Source organism: Solea senegalensis, linkage group LG14 (assembly GCF_019176455.1).
Source record: "Solea senegalensis isolate Sse05_10M linkage group LG14, IFAPA_SoseM_1, whole genome shotgun sequence".
Classification (NCBI taxonomy): Eukaryota; Metazoa; Chordata; class Actinopteri; order Pleuronectiformes; family Soleidae; genus Solea; species Solea senegalensis.
Window position 1 is genome coordinate 19,021,348 of NC_058034.1, and position 13,774 is coordinate 19,035,121.

A 13,774-nucleotide genomic window follows, 5' to 3' on the forward strand; every position below is an offset into this window, starting at 1 on the left:
CTCTGGTGGTGTGTAATTACACCATTGGTATGATACAGAGATCCAGCTCGGATAGTAGAAAATAAAATGGATAAAAAATTAAGGCTTGTTGGTTTAGATTATTCTTTTCAACACTAACACTATGTGCTGTATGACAATGAAATATTAATAATACTGTGTTTGCCTTTCCAGACATGCACTGGTGCACATTATTAACATGAGAACTATGTGTTCAGTATTTAATCATGCAGATTTATGTATCTTTTGATGAAAAATAACACAAGTTAAGCTATATTTTTTTTAGGATGTCATAGGTTAGGAGAACATTCTGTGCTACTTTAGCTAATTTTAATTGTTCCTTTTCTATCTTGGAAAGAGCCTAAGCAATCTTTGAAATCCAACTTTTTTTTATTTCAGCATGATCTGCCCTTTCATACCACCATTCTACTGGGAGGGAGCAATTTGCATTTTTTCATCCTTGGCAGATAGCATTATTGGTGTTGGAATATGTGATGGGGAATACGCTGGGCGACTTGAGCATCTGAATCTGCATTTCCACATGATCTGCTTTCATCATGCACAATGGTTAAACATCAGAGAGGAGGAAGAGAGAATGGCTATGCGTCGTGCAGGGCTGCACACTGCCAGTATGGCACAAATCACTCGGGGGAACTGGAAGTGTGATGCTTTTATTTCACGGCTTGGAGTAAGACATAAAGCCCTGCAAATTACAACAGCGGGAGAACCACCTGAGATAACAGGCTTTGATGCTGCGTCTTGCACTGCCTCCAGCAGCCATCCATTAGCGGTAATCCAAAAGGGATCCAAAGCCCAGGAACACTCTTTCTGTTGCTCCATGGCCCTAGTATATGCTGCTATGTATCTTAAGAATCAGTCAGATCTTGTAGGTTTTTTTTGTGTCCGACTAAAACATGACTGAAACTGGACTAAACTGAATTTCTGAAAGTCAGACAAACACACCCAGATAATGCAGTTGAGTTAATGCTGCAACAACTGCATTTGGACCAGAGTCTGACTCCAGTTGGCCTGGGTACTCTTCACATGTGCCACAGTTCCCACTCCCCTGTCTTCAACCTGGGGATAATAAAAGAAGCAGAAAAATAAGAAAACAGCGATAACAACTTGGCAAAATCCAGCAAGCTAAACTGGAACCCACCAAATAGCCGACAGGGGGGCATATCGCCACCTAGCATAGTGGAGGAAGAACTACTTCATTGAATAAAGTGATTCCTCAGTGCTTGCATTTTGGGACAAGAACCATAGTCAAGTTGAACGGTGTAGTCGAACTGCAACTTAACTATGCATGGAAATGTTCTGAAACACGTCACAGCAAATATTTTTTTTTATTTAGAGGTTTTGTGTTGATGTCCAGAAGAAAAGTGCGTTTCTGACGCACCGAGTAAAACTGATATTCAATGAAAACCCCCCCAAAATGTACTTAAGAAATCCATGTGCACTGTGCTGATAAAAGGTGTCATTCAGAAATGCATGCAACAGCTCTTAATGAGATTCAGAAAACGCATTCCACTTAATCACTCCGATTCACCTCGCTTCTCTCTGCTTTTCAAAATATGCTTTTTAATGATTCCCTTTTTTAAAAAAAAAAGGAACTTAAATAAATAAACTACTTCACGTGGAAAAGAAAAAAGCTCTTGTGTGCAGCTATAAAACTTTCTAGTTTGTTAAACAGACATTTGATGTGCCCTTCACCTTCAGCAGTCCTCTCTCTGAGGAATTATGTATCTCTTTTACCAAGTATTAACATAATTGCTACCTAAATTATGTTCATCTGCAAAAGTACTGTGCGAAAGTGCAGGAATTTAGTTTAAAGATTTCAAACATCAAATTAACGAGTCAATTTAATATTTAAATCTGACCATTTAAAGTGATTTATTTGAATCCATCACAAAGTTTAATAAGTACACTATGCAAACTGTCTCAGTTTATGCATATAATTCCCTGATTATATGACCCTTTTATCTAGAATAAGACAGACAGTGCTGACCTTGTGGTTTTTTCCTATAAAAGCCGTTGTGTGGATAAATCCTCCATTTTTTGGTTGTGTGATATGTTCGGACATGTCGTAGATAATGAGGACCGAGCAAGGAAGTCGGCCAGCGTGCTAATCGTGACACAGAAACTGATGCAGTGAAATAGAAATCACAGAACATTACTTGAATTATTTAAACCCACACATTGCCGGCTGTGACTGTCACAACACGATTCTGGCTCTGCTGTAGCAGTAGATGGGAGTATCTCGTTCTATTCTGCGTGGATAGTTAATTGGAAAGGAATCCTCAAATCCGAAGAGTTACGTCATGGACATGCATGAAAATACACTATCTATAGACCACACATAAAAATTCATTTTATTTAGTGTATTAACAAACTGTATTATACATTTTATAGACAGTGTTCTTATAACTTTTGTTTCACAAACGACAGCATTATAAAAATAAAAGCACATGTAACATTGTTATGATAATGGTGTTTTTCGTTTTTTTTTCCTCAACAAATCTGGAACATTACACCATCTATTTACTCACTTTGTTTTATTCTTTTCTTACAAAAATTGTACTTGAGTTTAGAAAGTAGTGAGATTTTTGTTGTATGTTGTTGGAAAACTAAAAACAATGAAGTGTCCATGTCTCGGTTAAAAGGGAGGGCCATGATATTAAACATAAAGTATTTATTTTTGCAACCAGAAAATAAAAGTGACTAAAAAGAAACAAAACAAATCATCATGATAGCAAAAAGAACACATGCTGGTTTTGAAATGCTTGTGAGATGATCACATTGCTTGAGTAATACTTCGCCTGCAAAAGCTTTTGTTTGCGTATGTGAGTGATTCATATTTGTGCAATATACAAACATCAGCACATGAGCAACATATCAGTGACAGCAGAGCTTAAAATTTATATTGGCAACTGTCAAAGTTATCATTTTCAACAGGAAGGGAAGGGGGGAGGGCCTACGAGGCAAGTTTGGTGAAATCCTCCTTAATTCTACGACGTTGTACAAATTTATACGAAAAGCTGACATGAGAATCTCCAATGCACACTTGAGATTCATGACAACAGCAAAAATGTCCCCCAGATGTCCCCTTGTACTGCTTCAAAATTGCTCTTTGCCGTCATCAGGCCTGTGTGATAACTGATCTGCCATCTGTGCACCTGGACGACTGCCCACTTATTAGCTACATAATTTGGTTGTTTCGTATTCCATTGAGTTGGGCTGCTTGGCAGTGAAAGTCTGCAGTGCTGCCTGGATCCTGGCAACGTCTGTGGTGGACAGTTTAAGTCGGTGCCTCAGCAGACAGGAGAAAAGGTCCAGAGGTTGAGCGCCGGGTGGGGAAAGCCTGTTGACCCGATCCCTGATCTCCAGCAGCTGCAGCAGGGCAGAGTCCTGCGATCCCTGAGTATATGGGTAGTCCAGCTGTAAAATCAAGTCCTGGATCGCATCTGGGTCAAAGTGCATACTGTAGCCATACACCTGTATACTGTTGATCTTCATGTAGCCTAGATTGCGCCCTGGCTCCAGGTACTCCAAGGGTTCGTAATATACAGTTCCGTTCCCGGTGGTGGACGGTCCCTTGATCCGGCTCCGCAGATAAAAGTGGACTGTCTCAAAAAAGGTTTTCCACTTGTTGCCCAAAGTCAAAGTCCAATTGTAACAGTCATAGGGAATGTCTAATTTAGTCCTCTCCCAGTCTGGGTAGTTGTTCTGGTCAATTGGCATGATCCAACTCTCTGAGTGGCTTCCCCCAAATGGATTGATGTAGACGGATAACATTGGGTCGAGAGTGGTGTTCTTGGTAAGGCAGATCTGTAGAGACATCCCCAGGAGCATGTGGACATGGTTTGACTTATATTTATTACTTTTCAGTGTCAGCAGCATCCTCTTCCTCCATGACGGGTCGAACCAGTTATTCAATCTGACATCATTGCTGACAAAGATCCCATGGATGCTGATGCGGTTGTCACGCTTCTGCAGGAGGTAGCGCAGCTCCAGGTCCTGCAGGTCCGTCTCAAAGCCGATGTAGTGGTCGGTGGAGTCAGGGACTTCGTTGCGGCACGCGCCCTGACTTAGCATGTAGCCTTGGTTGCAGGTGGCACAACGAGAGCGGTTCTCATAGGAGCAGGATGCACAAGAGGTGCCCTCGCCCACCGAGCAGGGGATCACGCCCTGGCAGGGTGGGTGCTCATATGGGCAGGAGCAGCTGCGGGTCTCCTCCAAGTAGGAGCCGATTTGGTTGTTCTCACTGCAGTACATGATGGAAAGGATGTAGTTCAGCCAGTAGCTGAAGGGTCTGCAAAAGAGAGAGAAAAGTATGCACATTTACTCAAAATATTGATGCAGTTAAAATGTAAAATCGCATAATAATAGGTACGTTGGGACTAATTAGGACATACTGGAAATGACACAAAAATCAACTACCTTTTATACTTGTACTGGCAAAAAATCAAATCAAAGACAATATGACATATTTATTACTCTGTGTACCACAAATAAAATACATTGAATGACCTTGTTTGTGTTTTCCTTTACAGCATGTATTACAACATCAAATTATATATAATCTATAAGCTTGTTTAGTGTTTGCATATTTTCATTACAGTTTATTTCTGCCTGCTTTGTGATATGTTTATATTTAGCATCTTCTTTTTTTTTAAGTACTGTACAGTAATGACATTGTACTTTCAAATGCCAAAATGTAAGTACTCTGAAAAGTGGTGACAGTATATTCTTTGGACTAATGACAAAATGTTTATGTACTTGAGAAAAAATAAGGAATAGTTGAAAGTCTAACAGATAATGTTTTAGGAAATAAGCAAAAAACAAATTTAAATCCTCTCCTGAAAGAAGCCTTCACACTTGATTAATAGCTCACAGGTTGTATTAGTTTGCAAAGCCATAGTTTGGGGGCAAATGGGCTGTCCTTATCCATATTCTGATCCAACAACATGGGCGAGGGATGTATAGGTTTATGTCCTCCACAGTTACTCATGCATACTAAGCAAGGCCAGTGTTTGAGCTATCCATTCATATTCCTGAATATTTGAATTTATAAATCCTTGTAGAACAGAGACAATGTCCACATGTTGGACTTCAGTCCAAAGGAGATCACAGTACACTAAAACGTACGTGGATTTTCACCGTAAATGCTCGTGAAATGACGCTTAAGCAAAAGTAAATATAAGTGACAACACAGTTCCTGCCACCTCTCAGCTCCACTAGCTTATTCTTGTTTTCATCCACTCGCCTCGAGCCAGTCATTTTAAAGCCTTCTCTCATTCCATGCAATCAGCTGTAATTTCAGCATCGTGATCACTGTGCAACCAACCCTATGCGGACAGTCTGCAGATTACGCTTTGGAAGGTAATCTGCAGAGTGTATCAAGTATCAAGGGTTTCTTTGATCGGACCGACCAATAATGCAAATGAAAGTAAGAGTGTTTCCTTCACAGCTGATCATGGAGTTGTGGCCAATAAGAAACATACAGGAAGTGAATGGACGTAACGTTTTCTAAAGGTCTCACTTTTTATCTGTCTTTGTAAAAGCACAGCCCTAAGGTTTTCGAATGAAATGCTGAAATGCCAGGGTAGTGTGAAGGACAGGTGTATTTGGAGCAGAATATATGCATTTTTTTAAAATGAAAATGGATTAGTATGGATGTAGCCTTCATTAAATTAGGCCTTAATTGAATTAAAGCAGGACATGAAAGTCATCTGTCCCATCTGCAGTCACGCTCCAATCACAGCTACGCTCACACCAAGGCAGGCCATTTAAATAAGACACCTCCTTTCACTCATTTCTTGACACACCAATGTTGCCTCACAGCGTCGCTGCTGGCAAAAGCTTTGATGCCACCACACCAGCGTCCGCCTTTTTAATTCAGGCTCAAAGGAAAATATGATTACTTGTCTTGCTTGGGCTCGTTCTTTGTACCGGGGGTTTCTGCGTTGTGCACACTGACCGTGGAGCATCTACAGAGCAGAGCCATCAGTCGAGAGTCTAGGTGCAACGACTGGTTTAATTATGACAATTGTTCCTGACTGAATTGTCCAACCACAAGATTTCCTAATTTCATGGCTCACTCCAAATTACCACCCAAAGATCTGCTACATCAAAGCCCCAGGGGAACTTTCCTTTTATAGGGATTGCATACATCCTGCCAAGGTCAAAGATTGTAGTGTTTTATTTTATTTAAATGCTAGTAGCACTTAAAAGTAGCACTTTTTCCCCCAAATTAATAGTTTTTTGTCTTGAAATCTAAAGCACAAATAACCACACTCAGACCCCAAAGGTCTTCCTCTTCAAACATACATTGCACCAGCTTGGTGAAAAGCATACATAATCAAATGGAAAATCCCCCCTACTTTTAGTATGAAGCTGATAAAGAAAACATATATTCATGGCCTTTAAAACATGGTGCCATATCATAAATATTTTCCACAAAGAACATCTGATTTTAAAAACATTGGAGTCTGTGTTTCCTGATCACGACTCAACCCAGAGCAATGGTTGGCAGTCAGTGACAAGGACTCCACAATCAGCAATTGTAAAATGTTTTATTCTTTATTATAAGACACAAACTCTAATAATAAATCAATATGCCCAAACATTCCTGTTTGTGTAGACAGGAGCAGATGGACCTGATGACAAGAATATAATGTCATAAATCAGCCTTTCACTTTCTTTGTTTCACATCTGTCACATTTCGGAATCCATTTCTGTTTTCTGGCAGAGCTAGAAATTGTGTTATTACGGCTGTGTGCTACTGCTAAATTAATTTAGGAGAAACAATGGAGCATGTGTAACTAATTTACATTCAAAAACGCATTTTCAAAGCACGAACAAAGAAAAAAAAAGTCCAATCAGCTGTTTGACTAAATAATAACTGGGCTGCATAGTATGCGTCGCACTGGGAATTTCAACTTTAATAATGAATATTAGATCAACGTCATTGAAAAGTCAAAGACAAGTTTCATTCCAAGGCTTCACAAAGCAGCTTCAGAGGATAATCCGTGACACTTATTTCAGCATTTCAAAAATAAGAGGCCGCCTCAGTACATCCTCCGGAGACACGTATCCCACTTTCTACACAGGAACAAACACTGTAGTTTGGCACACTTCTCATCCTATGACACAATAATGAATGTTAAATGCCCGTCTTTGTACAAAACTTTATGTGAAACACTCATGATGAAGACGTATAACTTTGTCAAACTGAGACCTGATAAATAATATATATGCTTGAGCAAGCCAGCAAACAGTATGCCGTCGTCGGATCTAATATATAGATCAGATCTAATAATAAGAATTCAGTCGTATTTAATTAGTTTTTTTGTTCAACATTGTAAAGAATAAGGCTCTACTTCATCACAATTGCATTTTATATTGATTCTTTAGACGACGATACAATATTTGCTGACATCACAGTCATATCTGCCATAATACAATTAAGGAACCTGGCATCTATGTGAAACAATATTATATGCCCATTTTACACAATTACATTCATATCAGCTGACAAAACGCAACTGAATAGAGTTTGACATTTGTATCTCTCGTCCTTTCCTTTAACTCGATTTGAATAAGAGGAATCCATCCCTCAAAAATAAGGGCACATGTGGAAGTATGAATCGCTGCTTATGGATTCACTTTTGCATCATTTCAACACTGACAAACACGCCTTTAAAAGGCAACTGAAACAAGAGCCTGATGAGCTCGGCACAGGGTGGGGCTGCAGCTTAAGAATATTGTAATTGCCAACTAATGTGTTATTTTCTCATTTCCTTCTTTAGTTGTTCTCAAACTCAGAAGGACAGTGTCCTCACTTTTGCTCACAAAAACAACAGATATTAAGTTTCCTGTCACAGAGGAGCAAAGAAACAAGAACACATATTCACTATGAAAAAGCCGAAAAATCTATTTTTATTAAAGGAAATAATGATTAATAATTGTCACTGATTTATTGTTGATTACGGTACAGTAACAATTTCAAAGCAGCTGTACATAGTACCAAATCTTCAGTGCATGTCAGTTTCTGCATCTGTCTTGTAGTGAAAAATCATGATGACGAGGCGACAAAACAGGAGGATACACTCGACTTAACACACGTATTAATGAGAGGGAAAAAAACGGTGTGTATCCAGAACTGTGACAGATTTTCTTTCCCCGCCAGCAGTACATTTTTATTCCCTCCAGTGTTTCCAGTTTCAATCAGCAGCTGTTCAAATACTCGGCAGTGACATGTGAAATAAAAAAAAATACGAGTAGCAAAAGACGTCTTCAAAAACCACCAAATGACAGCAAAAAAAAATATAAACGCATGAAGAAAACGTGTCTAGCAGTTGCTCTGAGAGAGGTGCATCAGTGAGAGTCAGCTGTGCATATCTCATCTCCACAGTGGGAGAGAGAGACAGGAATCGGTCTCACCATCATGAAGTGCACCGTGTCAGCAGGACATGTAAACTGTCATGGAGACACAGTGTGAAATACAGGCCAGAAGAAAGCCGGGTGTTCACGCTGCAATCTGTTCATAGTCTGTCAGCACGTCTCACACAAGTCACTGCCACACAACAACAACTTTCTCCTTCTGCCACATACTCAATTTTCACTTGTGGATAAAACTTTTTTTTTTCTTATCCCTCAGAAAATGCACTCTATTTTTCTTTTCCCATTAAAAGCGTTATTTATTTACTTTGGGAGCCAAAAAAAAAGAAGAAAAAGACAGCACATCAGTACAGCTCCATCACTATCACTGCTACTCTGACACCTCTTGTATCCTCAGTCAGTGCAGCTAAACAAAAAAAATGTCCTTAAACTCCAAAGTATGTGCTTCAAAGTTACAAAAGAACCCCCCAAAATGAATTTCTGAGTGTCAAGACATGTTTCTATTTGGCTTGTCCTCATCTGACAAAGACCATACGGATGCAGTAAATGAATAATAGCAAAGATGCATCCAGATGAATATTCTCTTTTATAAAATGGAGAGAGAAAAAAAAAAAACTCACAAAATTCTCCCTGAACTAGGTCATTACATACAACGCATTATGGAAATGCATCTTGTCTAGAGAGGAAATCACTGTTCTCTTTAGTGGAGAAAGTGAGAAAACGGTTCTTATCATTGGAAAAGTTACATAATGATATGAAAATGTTCCATGTGAATGGGAAGAAATGGCATAAATTTGATTTCAGTCATGTTCTAAATACTCTGCGCTTTGAACCCCGTTAAATATGCGGCCCACCAGACTCTTTCTCAGATCCATTAAGAGCACCAGGTTATTTCACAGCAGGATTTAAAATATCCACTTTTATGTATTTACTTTCATCACACTGGCTATATCTCATTACTGTGTTTACTGCTCTCTCTATATTATCCTCTATATTTTCCCCTGCATACTCTTTCAGTTAGAGTGCGGGAAAACGGATTCAGTGCCTGCGGTGGCTGCACATGTCGACGTGCCTTGTTTTACACTATAAAGGCATTTTGCATCTAGTTTTTTGTCAGTAACATTCAATTAATTTGCATTTCTCCTGAGTGCTTTGAGGCAGCATCGGAATCTTACAGTCAACTATCTATTTCATGTGATTTTCTTTTTTCTTTTTTTCTTTTTACACAGAGCAAAACACTGCTAAAGGTCACTGCTTGTGATTCCACAAAATCAATGCAGTGGTATTAAACAAGATATTCCATTCAAACAGTAATTAAATCATCTTTTACATAATAATTGATTTGTTTATGAAAAAATGTCACATCTCTGTAGAGGAGCCTTGCTTCCCTGTAAGGCTCCCTAATTTAGCGCCCAATTTAATTGTATGTGTGTGTGTGTGTGTGTAAAGGCACTAAAGCACTTTGTAATATGTGTGAAAGTGCTGTATGTAAAAATTCACATAATAAGGGGTTATTTTTATAGCCTTGTTTCATTTTGCCAATTAATATTTGTCATCACAGTGTTAATTGCCTGAGTTTTATAGAGCTTAATTGTTTTCATAGTTTTAGTGTTATACTCTGGCTGGTTACTGAGCCAGTTTTAAAAAAAAAAATATATATATATATGTGTGTGTGTGTGTATATGTATGTATATTATGCTACACTATAACGCTACACGGTGCTGCACACAGGAAGTAATTTGCTTTATGTCGCGAAAGTAGTTGCACAATTAAAGTGAGACGTCTACAAACAGGTGGAATGAAAACAGAAGGTTTTAGACGGGAATTCTGCTGCTCAAAAATCATTCTCGAAATTTGAAAGCATCCTGCGCTGCCACTGTATCCACACAAGGGCTCCCTCAGTCAGGTCTGACAGACTGCAGCTTCAAATAGTCCAACAGTCCAGCGTCATTGAATGGAAAGTCACCTTGGGAGATTTTAGCTTAACATTTCAGCAGATTATATTGGCCTTCATAATGACCATTACTGTCACCTTCCATCATACTGCAGTGCACTAAAGCTGCTCCGAGGCATCGTGGTAAAAATAAGAAGTTGCTGCTTCTCTTTCGTCTTGTTTTTTTGTCGCGCCGAAACCTCAGCTGGATCAAAATCAAGTCGCTAACATTTGCCCACAGAGCGACTTCTGGCTGAGCTTGAACTTATCATACTGGCTAACGCTCCTTCAGAGTCTGTGATTCTCCAAGGAAAGTCACCTCGAGTTGGGAGGCTCCAGACTGGTTCCCTCGGTGGCGGAGCGAGATAAAATGCTCTCCGAGCGGTAGTGACCCTCTTTATTCCCAAGTATGTATTAAAGTATCAACTACTCTCATAACAGCTAAAACTCTGTCACTTACTGTGCCCTTAAGTGTCCCTCTTTTACCTCGTCTCGCACACTTTGTCTTATTACCAGCACAAAGAAGGTTATGTTTTGGCAGCATTTATGCATTTGTGAGCAGCACAACTCAAAAAGTAAAGACTTAGTTCAAATGTTCCTGAGGATGTAGCCTATGTGGCAAAACGAGGAAACTGGAAGAAAGGGGTTAACCCTGCACGATATTGGAGTGCACTGACACTGGTGGGAGCTTGCACTCTTTAGTTGAACAGATGTAACGGTTAGGCCTTTACGACAAGATATCACATGGTACTGAAGCTTTAGGGTTGTCTCTCAGTTCCATGTAACTTATGTCTCTGCCAAACGAGTGAATGTAAATTTAAATGAAGCTCAACTAAATTAACTCAGTAATGCATTTGTTTGAATTTCTCATACCCTCGCTGTGTCTGTTAATAGCCTCGCTCTTGCAGTCAGCATCTGATGAAACCGTTCTGTAGATTTCACACCTGCTTTTCCAGGTTTATGTCTGTATTTCCTCATTCACAGTGGTCTGCCTGCTATGATACATTAGGTGCAACAGTTCATTCCATTTGCTTCATTTGCTTGCAAAATGAATTTTTTTTTGTCTTTTAAATACATATTGCATAACATGTCAAACTTAAACATTAGCCACCGTTGCACATGCTAAAAAAAAAAAAGTCCCATAAAGCCGGGAAATCATCATGGTTCTGAGGTTAGCAATACGCGGGGCATGGTCTGATGAGATTTTGTGGGTGACTGATGAAAGAATACTTTGCTGTTTCAATGGCCGGGCATGGTATTTCCATATTTAATTAACAGGAAGTGAAGGTAGTGGGCATGTGGGTGGCACGAGAATGTCACTGTAGCTAAAAATCACACTGCACAGGATAAATCGGTCTCACCTGAAATAGACCTGGCTGCATCAGCTTTGCAGAGATAATCACGTTAGTATTTAAGAGTGTGAATACTATAAAATTGCAAAGACAAAAAATAGAAGTCTATGGTTTCTTCACAGACTAGTTCACCAACGTGAAAATCTCCCAAACTCGGCATATTCCTTTAAAACACTGCAAACTTTAATTTCACAGGCGGATGGCTTTGATTTCCTGGACGCAAAGGAGACTCGGACTGGGAGTACGGCCAAGTCATCAGGTGTGACGCTATAGCTCACTTCAGTGTGACCTCAGTTGAATAGCAAAAGCACTTGATACATACATTGTGAGTATTATTAGCATAATGCCAATTTCAGGGGGATAACAAAGTCTTACACGCAGACAGGCCACGCACGCACACATACACACACTTCCACACCCATGTCAACAGAAAGGTCAGCAGGAATATGTATCAGCTCCTCACCTCTCCCTCAGCATAATAATTTTGGGCTGAGTTCGACATCTCTTGCTGAGGGTGAAGAGCTTGTTGATGATGCGCCGGGCTTTGCTCAGGAGCTGCTGCGTGTTGAGCTCAAGCTGTTTGTAGCGTTGGTGAACGCCCGGCTCCGTCGTCCAGAAGTACTGGATGGCGGACGTGTTCAGAGCGTAGAAAGTGGGAAGCTTTCGAACAAAGCTCTGGAACTCATCTGTAAGGCAGACAAAGATGTGAGATGAGAGGTGGACAATGTCATTACAGCAGATTCTACATGTGAACCTAAAAGTCTTGATTCCACAGCATAAAGACCTCCGTCTGGTTTCTAATTCCACCAATAATGTTAGAGCAGACTGTGGTTGATCACATCGAACTAGTCAGTGAAGAATAACACACACCAAAATGTATCTTTTCGCCTTTTAATTGATCTGCATTCACATTGTGACAGTTTGATTTTATGCTCCTAATTTATTGCTTTTCTTTATTACTATAATATTATATTTTATTTTAAGGTTTTATGGGGTGACGGCCAAGTCTCTCTCCTCGCATGAAAAAGAGATCCTTGGTTTCAGTAGGACTAAAGTGGTTCAATGAAGGTTAAATAAAATGAAACACTGGAGTTTTCTTTTTCTTTTAATTTAATTCCAGAAGAGTTTCTTCCTCTTCACAATCATATTGATCTCTTTATTCATTCAAGTTTAATTGAGTTTAGTCCCATCTAGGCTGCTAATTGACAGATTTAGTGATGTTGTAAGTATTTTAGGTTTTAAGTTTCAGCAGGCAGCCGTTTCTGTTTAGAGGTTATCCAAAAGCAAGCTCCTCACGTCTCACAGAGCTCATCTTGGATATTTGCTGTCTCCCCCGGAAGCCCAAAAATATTAACTGTTGTCTCCAGAGGCTAATTAGTCATCCAACAATAACAGACAGCCTCCAAGATTGAGGTCAATCTACTATCTTTGTTCCCTCCTTACAAAAAATATGTATCAGAGGAGCTGTTGTTTGATGCAGAGCCATAGATAAATGGTTGTTGTTAGCTTCTTCTTTTTTTTGTCATTAAAGAACTGCAAGGAGCTTTTCCAAGGTTAATACTGCAGGTCTGTCTGTGAGAAAACAGGGTGGACAAGGAGCAAAGAGGATAATATCTGTCCTGTCCTCAGAGCCACTGTCTGCTGCACACACAAGGCACAGTAAACAGATTACACTTCCAAGACCTTCAATAACAATGCCATCATCATCATAATCATGATTGGTAGAATGGGAAATCGATGCATGTGCGCCGCTGATGAGAAAATGGCTGTGCGACTGTTTGTAATTAGTGAATGTTATCGTGATAACACAGCATCTGATTAGAAAACCAATTATGTGTCAATGGCTTCCCAGGTGATTATGCAATGTGTATTACACATTCCTGTTAAATTAATAAGTTGATTAAACAGCTTGTAATAAAATATATTAAAGGCTATTTGGAGGTCTTTCCATGACCTACATTTTCTAAACGGGAGCGATTCTGCCGGGGAGACATGGTGCAGCTTCTGCGTTTGTCCATGTTAAATAAAGATCATTGCCTTTTGACATAATCATTCCTTTTAAATCAAATAAGGAGTTAAAATGAGTTTG

The 13,774-nt window shown here is 39.5% G+C and overlaps 1 protein-coding gene across 2 annotated transcripts in view; it reads right to left on the reverse strand.

Moving 5' to 3' along the window:
* Positions 1 to 1,599: 1,599 nt before the first annotated feature.
* The window catches only part of brinp3a.1 (bone morphogenetic protein/retinoic acid inducible neural-specific 3a, tandem duplicate 1), a 53,376-nt gene continuing 41,201 nt past the window's right edge, over positions 1,600 to 13,774 (reverse strand). For both annotated transcript variants that reach the window (XM_044044792.1, XM_044044791.1), the window contains exons 7-8: positions 12,149 to 12,371; positions 1,600 to 4,309 (exon numbers count right to left, since the gene is read on the reverse strand). In XM_044044792.1, coding sequence (XP_043900727.1) covers positions 3,193 to 4,309; positions 12,149 to 12,371 — 1,340 coding nt within the window. In that variant the 3' untranslated portion in view covers positions 1,600 to 3,192. The remainder of the gene's footprint in view (positions 4,310 to 12,148; positions 12,372 to 13,774) is intronic.